General features: G+C 39.7%; 1 protein-coding gene across 6 annotated transcripts in view; it reads left to right on the top strand.

Annotated features, from left to right (window-relative positions):
- The window catches only part of dpy19l3 (dpy-19 like C-mannosyltransferase 3), a 58,786-nt gene that overhangs the window by 23,035 nt on the left and 16,104 nt on the right, over positions 1 to 19,647 (top strand). For 5 of the 6 annotated variants that reach the window (XM_044362180.1, XM_044362338.1, XM_044362422.1 and 2 more), the window contains 5 exons: positions 852 to 1,010; positions 3,863 to 3,994; positions 9,516 to 9,627; positions 11,311 to 11,367; positions 11,723 to 11,805. In XM_044362180.1, the coding sequence (XP_044218115.1) occupies positions 852 to 1,010; positions 3,863 to 3,994; positions 9,516 to 9,627; positions 11,311 to 11,367; positions 11,723 to 11,805 (543 nt within the window). The remainder of the gene's footprint in view (positions 1 to 851; positions 1,011 to 3,862; positions 3,995 to 9,515; positions 9,628 to 11,310; positions 11,368 to 11,722; positions 11,806 to 19,647) is intronic. The other variant, XM_044362118.1, reaches the window with a different exon arrangement.

Raw genomic sequence — 19,647 nt, forward strand, 5'->3', positions numbered from 1 at the left:
CCGCGGCTGTTTATCAGAAGCAATAATGCCAAGGTGAAGTGCAAAATGTGCTCTATAAAGAAAACAGGTGAATGCATTACTATACATTCATGCCATAATGAGATAACACGTTCTGCAGCATTTTCTGTATGATTTTTCTGTTTAGCTTAATAGAAAAAGACCTTCACATGAAGAAACATGGATACCTTGATTTTTATTTTAGTTTTAATCATCTGTTTCATTGTGCTGCTGTAGGACCATGCAAGAAAAGTCTGCAACATTTTCATATAAATGTCTGTTTTTCAGCCTTCTGATTTATACAATATAGTGGTAATTGAATTGGGATTGAGCTCATGAATGTTTTATCTTTTCTATTGCTGTTCTGTCAGGTAGCTGTCTCAGAAAACACAAATAAAAGTTTTCTGTTTATATGGAATAATCTGAAGAATGTATAAGTGCCACTGATCGAAACTTTAAATGAAAGAATGTGAAAAATTTACTTTAGTAGCAATAAAATACTTCAGTTCACTCAGTTTTGCTGCTTCAGCCTTACTTGGTCTGGTATGATCAGGAGGTTATGTTGTGTAATGTTAGCCAATATCAGCAAACTTGCGGTGTAAGTGACACATCCCTCAGCAGGGGACAGGTTTCAGTTAGTCAGGCTGCCTAGAAAGCAGCTGAAACAAGAGAATCTTATGAAATGTAGAGAAAATTCAGTGATTGCTACATTGTGGACACAAAAGGTGTCTAACTTTAATATATTTCTATGTATATATTGAGAGCAAGTCAGGCTTCTTCCCTGTGTCATTTCTTTTATGTCCCATTTCACTTGTTACGTTCCTCCCTCTCTCCCCTTCCTCTCCCTCCTGCAGGGATTTCGATGCCAGTCTGTATCTTTGTGAGGAAGCCTTTGGCCTGCTGCCCCTTGACACACTGGAGCGCCTGGCTGGTACTCTGCTGCTGTACCCCTACGTCCTTACGCTGCTGCTGCTCAGCGGCATGCTGGCAGTGGCCACACTGCAGAAACTGAGGTAGGTGACAGAAAGGAACACGGAGGGGAGGGAAAGAAAGCATGAACCACCTCGTACAACTTATGAAACTTCTCGCTGTCACATGAAAAAAAGCTCATTGTTGCTCTGTGCTGGATGTATTTTACCTGTAATATTGAAATGAACCAGACACTTAAAAGAAGAATCTCTGCATAATTTCTCAAAACAAACATAAAACAAACTTCCGTTTTGTTGATGTTAATTATCAAATGGCAACCTTCAGGCCAAACTTTGGCTGTCCTATTGTAGCTCTTCGGTAAAGTAAGGTCTACTGGAGACTGTCTTCCCATGAAAAATTACACAATAGGTTGTATTGTCAGTTGCCCAAAAACGACCCATAGTTACGTTTGAGTGACAGATGCCATCCAGTGGCCGAAGTGATTATGACCTGGAGCAGTGGTACAGTTCAGATGACATACAGTATATTAAAGTTGACAATTTTCTTCATTCATTCATTCAGAGGAGGAGGAGGGGTGGCAGGAGGCTATAACCCAACAGTGGACTTAGCAACAGGAGACTGCTGTTTGTTTCCTGTTTCTAACTGCGAGTGTCACATTTCCAACTGGATCGGAACAGTAAAAAAAATTTTGACTACGAGCATCCCCTTACCTTAACCCTGTGGTTATTATTGTAGCCATGACGACGAAGGTGGTCTAATTTTAAAGAAGTAGTAGCTTTAATCCACAACACATGTTTCTCTAACCTTAACAAAGTGATCATTTTAACCCAAACCATCATTTTTCCCTAAACATAACCAAGTGCTTTTTGTGCCTAAACCTAACCAGACCTTAACCACAGCGTTGTCACATCATAAAACATCATTATTTTTTAACAAGGACGTGTAACAGTTTTGGAAAGCACAGACAAATGATGTTGCCCTGCCGATTACTGCCAATAGGGGTTAAAGATTAGAAAACGCTCCTATGTGTCATTCTGGAGTCACATGGTCAGACAACATATTCGGTCATTTCATTCGGAGGACTTGTTGGTCTGTTGGCTTACTTATTATTGTTATTTTGATTATTAGGTTTGCATGTTATAGATGGCTTCGTTGTTGTTGTTGTTACATGTTTTAACAGGTATGCACCACGATTGAAGATATTTTACAGTGTGTTTCAACGCTCTTCACTCCAACACGTTTCCATTCAATTTTAAATGATGTAGAGAACAATCCATTGACACAGGAAGGCATATTATTGTTGGGAATAATATTAATGTTTTTCCTAGTGTACATGCTAATGTTGGGTAACATTTTGTTTGAGGAGAAAAACAGATTTAGGGAAGCAATGTATGTCATGTATGTCATAAAGTCACAATCATATATTTTTTTTTTTACATATTCTATGGTTAAAATTGTTGGTTATGTACTGTACTAAACTTCCTACCCATTTCCTCTCTTCATACAGTATTTATATTCTATTTTACTCAAGTCATGAATTACATCTGAATTTTACACAGTGACAACAAACTATCTGTCTGGTCTAGTTTATGTATCTATATTTTAAATTTATTCTTACTCCTATTGTGCTTGTCCCGGTTTGTCCTTGTTAAGGTTGAAATAGGTTCTCCAGGTTGCACATAGCAAACACAAGGGTTGTTAGGAGATGGTTGCGTGGCTACCTCTTTCAGTGTCCTGTCCTCCTGACAAGAGATGGATCAATTGGTCTACTCGCTTGATGTGCAGGTTTGCACAATGCATTTTTGAGATTTGTGGGGTGTGTGTGTTGGCTCCTCAGTGAGCCTCTGTGACCTATGGTTAAACACTTTTCTGCGCAGTTTCACAGAGATGTTTAAATGTAAAAAAAATGCTGAAAATTCCAGTTTTCAATGGATTTCCCACCCGCATGATGTTATTTTAAACACTCATTCTGGTCTGTACACATGTTACCAACAATGTAGAAAGACACACCGAAGGTCCAACCTTTAAACCAAATTGAAAAGCATGGTCCTTTTTAAAAAGCATATCTGGAATTGTTTTGTTCACAGAAATGACTCAAAAAGTTACAGCTCAGGTTGGCTCTTTGTGTCAGTCAGTATTTACTGTTTGATCCTCAAACTTGGTGTGATGAACACATTGGTGTCCATCCATATTCGGGAAAGTTGGTTAAAGGAGGTGGTAAACTGAATATGAATGGAGAGTTTGAGCCCTGATAGAGAATAAAGGGAGATTAAGCTCAGAAAAAGACATTAGGATGTCCATTATGAGGCCGAAACCCAGCCACAGTGGTAGTCAGCCTCCCTATGTCTCTGCCCTACATCACCGCAGAGTTTAGTAATGGCATTGTTGCTTCATGCTCTGAAAAACAGAAAAGTCTACCAGCTGCCTCTCAAAGCTTCATCTGCCTGTGGTGCAAGGTGAGGGGCCGCATTGAACTAATCACATTAGCATATCAACTCGCCCTCTGCTGTCGGAGGGCTGGAATACTAACCTCATAGAACAAAGGGCTATTTGCCAATTCAAGAATTAATGTAATCCAGTTTACCCCACCTCACATAGAGGGAAGAGCCAGATTGGATTTGTATTCAAATGGGAGCAAGTGTCCGTCTGATTCAGTGCAGGAGGCCAGATCGTAGGAGTTACATCATTGCCCTCGGGCCTTGTGTTTGTCTGTGTGCTGACTCCTGCAGACAGCAACGTCCGTGGGTGTGCATCATTGCGTGTCCGCTTATGTGCAAACAGCTAATGAAAACTGAATAATAACCAGTGAAATCTGAATAATCTGAATATCAATTCCACCCACCTTCCTTCTGCCTCTCTTCACAACTGTCTGGCTGTAATGTTTTATGTATTATTGTTTTTGTTTTGTCTCACTGCCTTTTTGTTTGTTCCTCAGCAGGCCTAAAGTAGGTTCAGTCGAGGAGAGGAAAGGAGCTGGAGAGGGGCGAGTGGTGACGTTTCGTCCAGATGTGGCCTATAATTTGTTGCATACACTGTTCTTTGGACTCCTGGCTTTCAGCACTATGAGGTGAGCTCATACACATGCACATGTAATAGCATGCTCATATACAAGCAGATACCAGAATTCATACACATTTCCAAGCAGTCACATTGGTTTAATTCCTACACAGGGACTCTTCAAATGTACTTTTCCTCTTGACTGCTTGATTGTGCGTACTTGTGAGCAGATGCTGAAATCCAAGTGCCACTCAAAAGCTGTTCACCAAGTGTCTGAACAGTCCACTTTAGCCTTGATCAGCTCTACACACTAAGCACCATCCCATCCCACCCCACAGGGCCTCAGTCTATTGGATGGTGACACCACTCACAGCATGGACAGAAAGAGCTGATGAACTTGGACAGCTGATAATTAACACTCTGAACCACACTGTATGACCAACACACCAAAATTTCAAACCTCTATGAGTCAATGCTTGTAGTTTTATGCACTACAAAGACCAAAATTCATCATTCTTTGAACTCAACTCACTTACCTGTAACAGCACTTGTCCAATCATAGACTTAGCAACCGTCACCAAGCACAACAGACCTGTCAAGAATTTTAAGAGCAGGCCCAGCTCTAGACAACAGGGGACCCTAAGCAAGGTTTTCTTTGGGGGCCCTCCTTAATCCAAAATTGTACTTTACTTGTCTGTGAGTAGGCCTATGCAAGGGTGCGCTAGGGTCCGTGTGATGTAAATTTTGTCATCAGAGGGTGTACGTGTAGGCTCTGTGTGGACATCTGCATGCCTCCAATTTGTTGTAGTCTGCGCGGCCACTACACTACAAGCACTACTTGTATTTCTACTGCGCATGTGTAGAACATTTCCTCCAAGCGGACTCTAAAAAGTAGTATAAACAGAACTACTGTGTCTGTGTGTGTGTCTGTGTGTGTGTCTGTGTGTGTGTGTGTGTGTGTGTGTGTGTTGTGTGTATATATGTATATGTTAGCTTGCTAGATAGCATTAGTCAAGTTCTTGCCAACTCCTAAAATGCTAGCTATAGGCCACATGTTACATGACATCATGTATCTTTGCTAACTTACTTTTTGGCTGACCATTTACTGTAATCAATCATCATTTATCATCATTTGTCATCATCTGCTCCACTTAACACTGTCCTGCTTTGTTTTCTCCTCCTCCTCTTTCTTTTTTCACTCCTGGACAGATAATCTCTTTCTATATTGTGTAATGTTAGTCAGTGCAAACAAACTTATGTATCTGTGACTCACAGAGACACCAATGAGATCGGGCCCCTTAGGGGGGTTTCCTAGTACTGGTTGTCGCTGCAATAGTATCGCAGTTAAGGGGGATACCCACATTTTGAGACAGTGTGAGTCAGCCCTTGGGGCAGGCACTTAGTTTGCTTATATCTTGGGCCAGCTCTTTTTTGGAGGGTGATGTCTTGTTTTGTCTCTCTTCTAAAACCAAGAACACAAGAGCAAAAATGTAAGGAATGGATTGAATAGTGTTTATCTACATAAGCTGCAATAATAAGCATGCCTGGCTAACCAGTTTACTATCTACAATAGTAACTCAGTGGTATGTCCAAGGCCAAGAAACATTAACTTGTAACTTCACTAGTTTGTGAGGTTACAAGTTAGATAAAAATACTAAAAAAAAAAACCCAAAAAAACAAACTGTGTGGTATTTCCCCACTGGGTGGAAGTCGGTCTGGATGCTATAAGAGTTTATGCTAACGTGTAGCAGCTCTGTCCTGCTCCTTACACATTTGGGGACAAACACACTCCAACAAATCCGGCCAACGTTACCCAAGACAACATTACATTTTCCAAACACATTGGTTAGTCCTCATCCTCAAAGCCTTTATCTTGTAATATTAAAAGTGAAACATATGTTTGAAAATACCAACAAGTATTTAAGCTAAGCTGCACTAAACAAGTTCATATTCAAATTAAATAACTCTCTGATTTAACATTTTTCCTTATGATACTTATAATACTAGGACTAACTAGCGCTACACTACAATACAAGCACAGTGCTGTTTCTTTATTTGCATGTCTTCTACAGAAATCATTGTCTGCTTAATCAGAAAGCTAGTTGCAGCTAATAAAATCTGCCAGCAAGAGCAGTCATTTCAGATGGCAAAAATGATGGCTGAAGGCTACAAATGAGAAGGCTGCTTTTGTCTACCTTGTGACATGAAGGTCACATTGTTTAAAAAAAAAAAAGCAATCTGCCACGGTTATCATTGTAAGCTGCATATGTGCTGTGTGATCATGGAAAATTTGACAGGTGTAGAAACAGTAACTAAGGGGGATGGGGCTCAGTGAACAGTCATTCTGGGTCACAAAACTTATGTTAATTCTTTCAGTACCGTTTCTTTGGTTGTTAAGAGATCTTTAAACCCTGCATATACACAAAATAGGGCATGTCTGAAAACAATGCTGATGGAAGAATATGTGTGCCTCTAAGGAAACTGACCCGTGTGTGTGTGAATATTTTGGAGTTGATGGGAATAGAAAACAGCAAAGTAGTTATCCACTGAACCCAAGGCTGTTGTGCTTTTTTTTTTTGGCACAATCATTACATGCCTTACCCAGGCATACTACTCTATGGATTATGTCCAAAGGTTTCAACCCACCGCAAATATCTTCATAGGAACAGATAGAGGAGAATGTTGGTATTCCAGGGATGTAAGAAGTTGTTGGGACATTTTGTGCGTTAATGCCATCATAAAATGTAGTACAAAATGGGGAAAGATGGTTTATATTTACTCATTTTCACTCTTTTTCTTGTGCTGATAGTAATTTCTTGTAATTTTTCTGTCAGCCAGCAAGACATGCTGTATCATCCACAGTTGTATTTCAGTGAATTTAGGGGACACTTAAGTAGCATCATCATCCTTTGGCAGGTTCCCACTGCTGAGTCTGTCTCCAGTTATAGATGCCAGGACCCGACTGTGGGGCAAGAGCCCTGGCTCCACCACTGGCACTTGGGTTTTGCCATCGAACAGAAACATCTTTCTTGGGGTCGACTTTCATATCCAGCCACTTTTCCTTAATTTCCGGAATGATTCGGCTCTCTGAGCTGGCAGCGTTTACTACTGCTGTGACATGCTGGCTCTTGACAAATTTGCTCTTATTGGTCACACCAGAGCTATGACCACCAAAGAAAATGGGCTGACTGGCCTTGACCTCTGAATCAAGTGCCTCAGTTTTACACTCAGTGAAGTCTCTCCCTTTGTCAGTGTTCTCCATTTTTCTTTGCAAAGTTAGCTGTTGAAACTAATCTAAAGTGTTTCTAATCTTGTTTAATATGTTTTGCATTCTGGTATTTGTCAGAGTTTAAAATATGAATTGGTTGATGTCAGTTGGGGCTGAAAGTAATGATTATTTCCATTCCATTAAAATATCAGGAAATAGTTCAAAATGTTGATCAGTTTCCCAGAGCAGATCCTCATAATTAAGAAGGTGGGATTAGATAATGGTTTCTATTTTTAGTTAACAAATGATATTGACAATTAATCGATTATCAAAATAGTTAATTGGCTAATTGTTTAACCAACTAATCGTTTTAGCTCTAATCAGCAGTCACAATGGACTCGTCATTAGCCATTTACAGTTCGGGTGCCTGGCTGATATGTTGCTCAAGCAATCAATTACAATCTGTTAATTTTCGAGAGATTAAGCCTTTTATTGTTGTGGATATTGTACTCTGAAATTGTAGCTGTGGTTAATTGCGGGAGCTAATGGGGCAACCTCATGATTATTATTATTTTGATTTTGTTACAAATCATATTGTAAATGGAAAATGTTGCTGATTACCAAATTCTGTTACCAAATGGCAAATCTTGAAAATCTCTTCCATCTCTATCTCCACCTACCTTGCTCATCATATTTGTTTATTAATTGATTTATTTATTACTTCACATTTTAAACAACCACACACTACAGTTCCTCTCACAGAAAGTTGTAATACCAGGGTTTCTTTGCTGTCTTTCCAACTCTTTTTGTTCTACTATCTTACAAGACCCTTATCCTTTAGAAATCAGAAGCTAATTTCACATGTTTCAAACTTTTTGGGTGACATCATATTTGAATTTCAGTAAACATTTTACTGTTTTCAGTTTAGGTCTTCACAAATCTAGAGGATCATAGTGTTAATAATTGGTTATCAGCTAGTAGCACATCAATTATAAAAGATAAAAGACAAGTACAGTGTGCTATCCTGAATGGTATACGGTATTGTATTTATTTGCACATTGCCTTATTATTAGCTCTGTAATGTCACACAACTTGACTAATATGCCCTGTGGCATGCAGCTTTTCCTTTTTACATCTGTAATCTCAAGCACAACAACCCTCCCAGTTCCGACTCCCAACCTTCATCTTTAATTGTCAAGTGGTATTTGTTGCTGGCATCATCAATATATTTCCCGGGCTGAGTACATTTCAAGCCGCAACACAGGCTGCCATGCCTGACATCCATGATTCATTATTGTGAAAGTATAATTGCCTTTAAGTTTGGGCTCTTTGTGAGGAGTGTCAAGAAAATCAGAGAGATTACAATTGGAATAATCACTTCCTTTTCCCTTTATTAAAAGAAACCTGCAATTATTCAGTCAAAAAGAACAGAAATTCTGTTATCTAGTTTATTAACAGCAACATGCAGATGGAGGTTATCAGTAGTTCATATAAGTAGTTTAATTTGACTAAGATTTAGAGTGTATTAAAGCCAGTAGATTGGGTCATTGTGTATGTAAATGTTGCATGTTGTGTTCTTCTTTAGGTGGTGTTCAGGATTTGGAAAGACATGTAGTAAACAGTGCATTTAACAAATACCGTACATATAATGCATTCCTGTTATAGTCAGGAATTAAAGTAGTGAATGAATTCGCATAAAAAGGGAGAAAAAATAGAGCTTTTTATACTCAGCAGCAGTCAGGTACAGTAGTGCAGACACTGACACATTTGATTTCAGCACTTTCTCTAAAGTGCTGAATAAGAGGGAAAGGCCAAAAGTGCAGAAAGCCATTCATTTCTGTCAGGCAGCTCCTTTGCATTTAAAAAAAAAAGTATTGAGATTAATTTCTGTGAGGCTGCACTTCTTTATGCCTCCTCCCCCTCTCTCTCTCATGGCTCCTGTTCCTGTCAACATTTTTTCAGCGCATTGCATTCTCTTGGTCTCCTCTATGCTGCTCATTCCTCTCTCTTTAATCTTTTCCTATTTGTTTTGGGCTCTAATTATGTGTGCTTTGGATCAGAACTTAGATAATAATGCCATATTTTAGACACTAAATAAAGTCTAACCACATTGCAACCATATCGCTAAGTCTTCATCTAAACTAAGGAACATCATTAAGTCCAAGCATCAAAATTATAAAACAAATTCCCTCTCTTTAATCTGTCTGTCCTTCTGCCATGGAGATGGTTTGAGTTTCTTTCTTTTTTTCTCCAAAGTGGGAGAATGTGGTATCTATTGAGTTACTAATGAGTGGAAATCATAACCAGGTGAAACATTTAAAACAAACTTTTTAACACCAAACACCACTTGATATTCTCTCTCTTTCTCCCACTCCCTACCCAGGATGAAGTATATATGGACTGGCCATATGTGTGCGGTTGCGGCATATGGTGTGTGTGGTACAGAGTTGTGGACTCTGATCCTCAACACCCTCCGCTGCAACAGCAAAGTTCTGGTACGAACTCATAACTGCACCTCTGCCTCCAGACACCTGCTACACTGTTGTCTTTTTCTGGTTTGATATGAAAAGTGTGATACTTGATTTGGGAACTAGATTTACCAGATATGGCTGTTTCACTCCATCAAGCTGAACTAAACAATATTTTTTTATATTATCAACGGATCAAATGATTATGTCTAATGTGACAGGTGTTTTGTTGGTTGTGATGAACAGATAATTATCAACCAACTCTACAGCCCCCTTTAGCTTTATGGAGCGTTTTAGCTTCCTTTAGCTCATTGTTTTGGTTATGGTGGCCCATAAACATGACTCCAAATGAATTTTAATGTTGCTCTGTGTCTGCTGGATGTGTGAATAGGCAATTTTTTGCTACCACATTTGGCATAACAACTTCGTAACATGACATATGTCAGATGGTTTCAGCTTGACCCCTAATTGGTCAAAAAAAGGATATTGCATGTTTAAAATATTAGGTTGTATTCACTTTCACTACGGGTTTCACACTATTTCACCCATTTTATGTAAAAATGCATATATGCACATATGTTACGCATCACACTATGACACTCAACTATCCTCAGTGTTACTGTTGGCCACTGGTAGAGGTTCAGACGGTTCTCTGTTTGGCCACTCAGTAACCACATCAGGACCATGCTTTGCTCAAAGACTCTTCAGCAGGATGTTTTTTAAGAAATTGGAGAGCTTTTTACCCTCATTTCGCTACGCAGATCCTTTATGCCTATAGGGTTGGATTGAGCAACTTTCAAAGTCACAGATCAGCTTTTCTTACCTTCAAAGCCAGCCTTCAAAAGCCATAAAAAAAAAAAAATTCTAATGTGTAGCTTGGTCAGCTATGTTTTCAGTTACCTTCATCCAGTGGAGGCATCTGTTGCTGGAGAGAGCTACATGATAGTAACTAAGCCTGGGAATAATTTGAAATGCTTCAGTACCAATACAATGTCTGAGTTTCAATATCTTTTTTTTTTCAGTACCTCAGCTTTAGGAATAGAAAAATATGTTTCTATAAAGGCCTGTTTTCATTTAACAGAAAATGCCAGATTTCTCAGAAGTATGACTTTGCTTAAATAAAATGCAGTCTAAAATAAGTTAGTATTTTAGATCAGGAAATATCTGATCAAAGACGACGTGACTTTAAATCTTAGCAAACTTTCAATGCCAAATTTTAATGACTGACATTTCTGATTCTTGATGCTTTGAACACATTTAGGTCAGTACTCAGAAAGTGTTGAGGTTAGTCCTGGTAACAACTAACATCTATGTCAACAGTCTCCAGCAGACATGACAGTGATCTCTCACTCCGCTCAGCTCTTTGTGAATCACTCTTGAAAGGTGTCTTCTCCTTTTTATATTTTGCTGGTTTGACATGAAAGTAAACCGTAAAGCTGCCTAATGACCAGTTGCATTTTAATCTACAGCCCTGGTGATAACATTGCTACTGAGACCACTAGGTGTCAGTGTGGTCCTAACTTGACAAACAGCATTAATCAGATAAGGAATGATACTTGAATGAGCAATGCTTCTCTGTCTGTCTGTTATCTCATTCTGTGCTCTTCTTCTTTTTTAGGTATGTCTCTGCCTGACTCTCGCTTTCTCTGCCTCTGATATGATTATATTCTTTCATTTCATTATAGCTGTTTTCTTTCTCTCATTTTGCAGTTTAGGCTTGTCAGATATGCAGTTCCACTGGCAATGATCGGTTTCCTGTATTACAAGGTATGCCATTTTCTTGGAGGTTTATGTTCATCACTGCATTGTCAGTCTCATTATGGAGCCGAGTCAGTTTGTACAAACTGTGTGCAACGATATGAGAAATGGAAAATGCCTGAAATGGAAGTTGCGGAAAAAAAGCAAACTCACACGCAAACAGGATACCAAAATGATTGCTTTCCTTTTTTTTTTTTTTTTTTTTGGCCAATGCAAGAGTCTAAATGGTTGTTACTGATATACTCAGTGCAGTAGTGAGATGTTATTTAAGATACATCAGTAGGTGTGATACTCTGTTTAACGGTCTTAATGAATATTAAAGCTGGGTTTTCCATCACACTTGTCTCTGTCTGTTTCCCTCTAGTTCTGGCCTAAGCTGATGGAGGAGTTATCAGAACTGAGGGAGTTCTATGATCCAGACACTGTGGAGCTCATGACCTGGATTAGGTACACACATACACACACCCACGCTCACAAATCCAGGGCTCACATCAAATTGAAGCGAATCTGATTAGCTTGTTTCCGCAGATCAAGTTTCACTTTGCTTGATGTCCTTGATTAGTCTCTGTGTGTATGCATGCTTGTGTGTATACATGTGTGTCAGTACTTGTTTGCGGGGGAGTCTGGCCGATGAGTGATGGGAGCCGATGGGTCTCCATGAATAAGACATGGGGGTGCTGGAAAGGACCCAGCTGTTGGCAGAGCTCTAACCCACCTCAGGGTCTCTGTGGCCGGGCTTTCGATCAAGAGCATCAGCCTGATGGGATCTGAGATGAAGCTGTGATTTGGAATGGCTCCGTGCTGTGGCTGCTGTGTGTGTTTTTGGGTTTGCACATCTGTGTGTGTGTCTGTCATTTTATGGTCCTCAGGTTGGATGTGGAGCATTGGGCTAGCTGTTGGCATAGCTGTCTGTGTTGCATACCATGTAACTATGCAACCATAATGTCTGGCCAAGGACACATCACATCACATGCTGTCTCCTGTCCCATATTTCTTTATTATACTACATTCAGACTAACACAGTGAAGTGAATGTCAACTGAATGGGTGGTTCATCTCGGAGTTCATCTACACCAAGTCGGTTAAATTTGTAAATGCATCTTCTCTTTTATTATTTATGAGCCACGATTAAATCACTATTTCATACTCATTCAATTATCTGACAACAGAAACAAAAAAATACATAAAAGAGAGCAACTAATTCATGAGTTCAGGTCTAGATTATCACAGAGAGCCGGAGGGGACTGAATGGAGGTTGAATGGGATGGCGCTAAGGAGAGTAACCAGCTGTGTCTGTAACCGCCCAGTCACAGTTGACTGTGTGGCAGTAAAGTTAAGAGGACAACTTTGTGTCCTCTCTGATCTATCATACCGCTGTTTTCATTAACTTGTATTTATGTTTAATTTGTCAGTGTCATAATTGTAAAATAATGATTTGATCAGCAGGGCTGTGTCTGTTCCACTCGTGTTGGCTGTGATGCTCTGGAAAAAAGTAATTTTACACAAAAATCTTACTTTTTTTATTGTTTAATCTTACTTTTTAGATGTAAATTTCATGTTTTAAAAATATATTCTGCAAACTATATGTATTTGATTTATTGATGATTTTCTCTTCTTGGCTTGTTACCTAGTCAAAGTCTATAATAATCTACACAGTATTATCATAACAATAGAATGTAGATTTGTGGTTTACTGAATTTGCTTTCAGTAAAGCGCATCGTACGTGGGCGTCCTGCATGAAAGGATGATTGAATATGAAAGCAAAAATGTCATTAAAAATAGCTGTAAAAAGACTGGATTGTTAGCAGACAATGATAAGAAGGATTGTCCAATTATTGTGCTGTTGTGTTGGATAAAGATTCACATTTGGACGTCGGTGTGCATATTTGTGCTTCTTTATACAGTTCGTTGTGTATGCAAATATTAGATTTGACAAGTACATCCTGTTTTGCACTATAAGTGCATGCGTAGATTGTGAGTATGTGTGGATTTAATTTAAGCCTTTGTGTGCATGTGTGCACACTTGCCTTTATAAACTTGAAATTATCAGTCAGTCGGTTACACAGGAGGATATATGCCCCATCAAAAACAGACTGAATCCGGTTGAGCTAATAGGGGGTCTCAACATCTGATACTGATGCTTTGGATTGATGATGCTGATTGTTATTATTTTGTACCAAAAGTACCAAAATCCTATAAGTGTCTCTGTTTCTCATTGTTTTTCTTCATTATTCATTCTTGTCAGGATTGGAAATCCTTTAAAACAAAAATCTGATAATTGTACAAACCTCTCCATTGAAACACAATGCTAATTAAAAAGCATAAAAGTGCAAAATTAGAATCAATTTATGATTGAGGTCTTCCCCATAGATGATCACTGTAGCTCACTTCTACACTGAATAAGTCATAATTCAAAGCTCATTGTTTCCATGCCATCATCATCAGCATGATGACACTGAGTGGACCAGATGCAATTTTTAAGAAATGGACAATTTTGGTCTAATCCTATTAGACAGATAGTGAAATGGCACAGACAGATGGAGAGAGAGATGGATAGTGAGACAGAGGAGGAGAGATGGGATTTTGAATGTATTTGTGTGTGTGACATGGGTTCCCTTCCCTCTGGAGCTAATCCCATTAGGCTCTGAGGATTAGGGGCTGCCTAGAGTTACCTTGGTTGGGGCTGAGAGCAGGGCGGAGTGCTAAGCTTCTTGCTGCTGCGCTAATTACATTCCAGATGAAAGTGTTAAAATGGGAAAGGGGGTTCATGTTACGCCGTATTCTCTTGGTGACTGAAACCGAGGTTATTAAGTTTTATATGTAAAGATCACAGGAGATTCTCAAATTGTGGCATAATGAGGGGGAGAACAAAGATAGACACATACATATAGAAGGGAGTATATTTCTGGCCTGGCTAGCGTATTTATGTAAAGCTGTCAGGGGTACATTGTGGTAATTCTAGCTGCAGGGAATGTGATGCATGTATGAATCATGTACCACTGATAAAGGTTGCAAATGTTCAGAGAAGGATTTAATGTGGCCTGTTGTTGAAATCAGAAGAAAACAGGGTATTTTAATCTGTGTTGTATTTAGGTTGTTTTGATGCCGAAATGTGCTTAACAAGGATGCAAAGTTCAGTTAAGTCCTTCTTTGCCAATTCCTATTTCAAAAAAGAGTGTATTAAATCAGAATTAGGATTAGGGTAAGGTAAAGATAAACGTGTTGCTTTAGAAAATGGATTTAGAGATGAGATTAGGATTAGATTAGAGGCACGAAGGCTCTCACAGGAGAACTGATACGTATCCTAGGTCCTCATGAGTATAGACATAAGTGTACTAAGACAGGTTGATGAGGGGATTATCCTAATTCCCAGGGCAATCATTCGTGACCCTGGACTTCATGGGCTTAAAGAACTAAGGTGTGGGTTAATGTGATGGTTCTGCTCAGGGCCAGCAAATTCCCTTACTACTGGTTTGGAGGAGGCCACCAGTGAAGGAGGCATGTCAGGCCATACTCTGCCCCTAGCCAGATCATTCTCCTAGATGACTGCCACTCCTTGAACAGGCAGTGAAGGCTGGACTCACATGGCTACCTCACCCTGCACCAAATCAGAAAACAACACCAGCCGATGCAAAGGAGCAAACAACAGTTGCATGCCCATCCCCCTAAACAGCACACATCACTCGGTGTCCGTTTCTTAGGAAAATGGAAGAACAGACTCAATAATATAAGACTCTAAAGCACCTGTGTCTCTCAGGCTTTCTTCTCGCTTCCTGGCAAAGACACATAACCCTCATGTATGTAAGGTAAGTAACCTGGATCACATTCTTCTGAACTCAAGGAGGACTGAGCGTGTACCTCCGGCTGATCTGGGCTCAAGTCAGAAAATGTAGCAGCAACTGGTTTTGCATTAGTATGGAGTTTGACAGCAGCTATAACCTCATCTCTATCAACGTCGTGGACAGGAGAGGCAAGAGCGGCTGGTTTAGGTCCTTGGCTATTTTAGGATGCCTTGTTTTTTGCTTTAAGTACTTTTTTGCTTTAAGTTCGATTTAAATCCCCCTGCCATGCGAGGACCTGAGCATTGGACTCTCCACCTCACCACCCACTTTAGCCTGGTGGCCAATAGACAAGTAATCTCTGCGCCTCCAGTCATTCCTTCCCCCTGCATATGTCTTATGCGTTAAGGTGTACTCATCAGCTAACACTGCGGCCTCTCTCACCGTTTTAACCTGATGCTTGTTCAGGTATGTGGTAACACATTCAGGGAGGATATCTTTGAACTGTTATAGAAGAGCTGCTTCCTTCAAATCATCCATGCTTTCTACTTCAGAAGCCGTAACCCATCGATTGAACTGTATGGACAGCTCATGAACAAGCTCTACATATGTCTGCCCTTCTGACCTCCTTAGCTTCCTGAAATGCTGATGATAAGCCTCAGGCACCAGTTCATAAGCTTTTAGCACTGCAGACTTAACCTTGAGAATGCTTTCTGAGCCTTACCAGTAAGCACACACTGTAAGAGCAACATCTTGTCTAAATCAGACCACTGTTGTGTTTGACTAAGCCGTTCAAACACATGGATACTTTTCATGGGCAAAAAAGTATCCACGTCCTTCTTTGAATTTTGGTAATAACTTCAAGTTGTAAGCTACATCAGATGTACCACTTACCCTCTTTAATTAGGTCCAATCTGTAACGCCTCTGTTGCAATTCCACTTCACACAACCTTGTAGTTACTTTTTAGCCTTTCAATCTCCAATTCTTGCTCCCGGACACAACCCACTCCTCGTGGGAATGCGCTCGTTCCTCCCGTTCACTCTCTTGTTGGTACTGCAGCAGCAGGATTTCTTTTTTTCAGTTCAAATGCAAGTTCACCGAAATCAGACAAAGGAACACTTGACCTTGCCTGCAACAGATGACCAGCAGCTGCTTCTTCAGTGGCCATCACATCACCTTTTGAACAAATAGGGACTGCTAGGGCTGGCAAACTTCTAGCTAAAAGCGTCCTTAAAGTGGTTAGCATAGCCTCCTTACGACGATGCTTAGGAAGATCTACTTCATAATATTCTGCAATTTTCAGCAATTGGTCTTCAATACACTTATCCAACAATTCTATGCTTGGACATTGTACAGAATCCTCCACAGTAGCCATCCATTCAACAGGACCAACCTTCAACCAATGGAGACACAAAGAACCAACCACCACAATGTTGAATCGTGGTATACACAAAAATAAACTAAAACAACAAACCAAAAAGCCCCTATGGGGGACAATGTTGCTGATTCCTACCATGAAAGGTAACTCCAAAGGTAAATACCTTTTATGCCCCACACTCACATTCTTTAACAACCAGCACCCTTTTGTTTGTGAAATTTCCTCTTGGTTAATGCCTATTTAATTATTCCAGCTATTACAACTGACAACCAACATCCAATACTAGATACCGATAGTCACTGAAACTACCCCATTAAACCACTCACACAACCATCTTAAAAGTTGACATAGGGCAACAAGCAGACAAGCAACAAAACAAACACTAACTAGTCCAGGAAATACCATACTTAGAGGTCCATTAACTTACTCAAGGAAGAAGGGACAGCAAAAAATAAACCTGGTTGGATCCTGGACAAGCCCCCATTTGTTACAAGCCCCATTTGCTGCAAGCTCCGGCTTGCAACAAAAGAGGAAACTCACACAAACATCACCTTGAAGAGTTTTATTCGGCCAAAATATAAACAAACATAAACAACAAGCAAAGCATGAAAAATCAGTACTAACAGTAGTGTGTGATGAGTGTATCATGATGTGTGTGTGTGTAAAAGTACAAATCAAAAAATAAGGAAATAGTGATGAGCTGGAGTGTCTGCAGGGTGTGGCCTGGTGAGAGAGAGAGAATCGAGCAGTTCCGGTAGCCATCTTAAATACAGGTGAGCCAGGCTTGTACAGGTTTGCCACAGGTTTTCCTCTGGCAACCCTGCCCTTCACTCTGCCTCCAAGCATCCTGAAACATAACCTGTCATAGGTAAAAGACACACACACCAAAACAGAGGGTAACCCGAGCGTCTTCACAAGAACCAGTAGAGGTTCCTCTGTACATGCAAAAGCATAATTCACAAGTTTCCAGTTGATAACAGCAGTAGCTCCACGATTCAGCCGTAGGCTGATACTCTCTTCTATATGGACAGTCAATAAATCAGTAGCAACGCCTGGTCGTTCCACTGCCTCCAACGCTGAGTTATAGTTGTGAGTGTGCAGTTTTTAAAGTCACAAATATTGTTTCTGTCTGACTCATGTGTTTGGCCTCTCTGCTTCTTCCTCAATCTGTATCTTTACCTTTTTTTTCAAATTCAAATTTACACACTTGTGTTGGTGTCAATCAAGGAAGGCTACCGAAATATAAAAAGCACTGATGATTAGTAGTAGCTTCACTGCTCTGAGCAGTGCAGGGGAACAATTACATGTGCAGCATAGAGAGGAGCAGCTTAATCTCAGCCACGTGTTTAATATAAACAGCTGCTTCTCAGACTATCAGGGCTCACAGATGACTACAGTCCATACGCAGCACTGTCAATACACTGCACACTCCAGTGTAGTGACAGAGAATAGATGGATCAAAACTCAAATGTCACATTTCACAGAACAGATGTGAGTCTTGAGTGAGTTTTATTGCATTTTGAAACTAAAATTGTTGTGTGTTGATGAAGTTCTGTGTCAAAGTGTCTTCTTTTTGTCTTACCTCTGCATTGACACAAAGAAAATTCCTCTGCATATAAGACGAAAAATGTAGCTGTCAGAATCTCTCTTGCACTTTCTTTCATGAGATTTTACCATATACAGTATATTTCACCAAATACAGAGGTCATTTGATAATAGTACTCATGTGAATCCGCAAATATAAGCTCTCATATTTTTTATTTTGAAGGATTCCTTGTTTTTTTTTCCTCCTGCTCCCCCCTCCTTTGCTGGGTGGAGATATACAGTCTGTGGTCGAGAATTATGAAGGCTGCAGTGGAAATTATTAATGAGAGCTTTGACAGCAGTTTTGCTGCAAATTCAGGAGGCACATCTAGCTACTCAGCATGGAGACCCATTCAGAGAAGGAGCAGGCTCAAATGAGAAAGTCAGCACATTTCACTGAGACATTGACTTTGTTTATCCCACAAGTCCTTATGCCTAAACAAGCAAATACTGTAGGTCGTTTGTCAGCGCCTTCCAACACGACCCATAAGACCTTTCTAAAAAATGACTCACATGAGCACTAGGTGTAGGTTAGTAATGTGGTGCCAAGAAACTGACAAAATGTAGTAAATGGTTATTAAACAGGTCAAAACTACAACTGAATACAAAAGCTTCTTATTTTTCCCCTTTACCATCAATAACTTGATAGAACAAATTAAAACTTCTTTTTACTCTTGTTTTATTTATCTTTCACAAGCTCATTTTATCTTTTGAATCATGGTTTTTCCTAATAATAATAATTAATAATAATAATAATAATATTATAATTGAATCGATTAGCTATTCCCTATTCTCCCCACCCAAGATTTCCCATTTTCCCAATATATAATATAATATATCCTCTGGAGTACAATAAAACCTTCTTGCTCAGGATAAAAAGATAATGGTACCATTACTTGATTGACAAACACAAAATCGCCATGTGCAACAGTCTATTCTTTAACAGCATTTGTCAATGTTAAAATGCTAATGTTAGTTACAAACGTCTCTATACAAATGTTTTTAAGACCAAAGATAGTTATATTTGCTCATTTATACTTGTACATGACACTCTCTAGCCCCATTTCGACCAAAAGTTCCAGGTACTTTGGAACCAGAGGAACTAATCTCAGGAAACTAAACTTGGGACTAAAAGTCCCTGTTGTGCAGTCCTGTTTGCATTTCCATCACATCTGAGGAACCAGGTAGGTCCTGCAAATTAGACCCATGAGGAATTTATTGGAATTTAATTTAGACCCTGGTTCCTCTGGTGGAAACGCAGGTAGAGGGAAGTTCCTGCGGTTGAAATACTGCTTTTGTGTTGTTTTCTTGGACTTGTTTCACTCATACAGTAGCATATTTATACACAGAAGTAACAGTTCTGTTACCCTCTCACCCAGTTCTATGACAGTTCTGCTGCGCCAGCGGTGTGTATGTGAATGTGCATGAGATCACATCCTGATGAGTAGGTACTTGCATGGCAGCCTCCGCCATCAGCGTATGAATGCGTGTGTGTGAATGGGTGAATATTGACATGTGTTGTAAAGCGCTTGTGGTCGGAGGACTAGA

Source organism: Thunnus albacares, chromosome 1 (assembly GCF_914725855.1).
Source record: "Thunnus albacares chromosome 1, fThuAlb1.1, whole genome shotgun sequence".
Lineage (NCBI taxonomy): Eukaryota > Metazoa > Chordata > Actinopteri > Scombriformes > Scombridae > Thunnus > Thunnus albacares.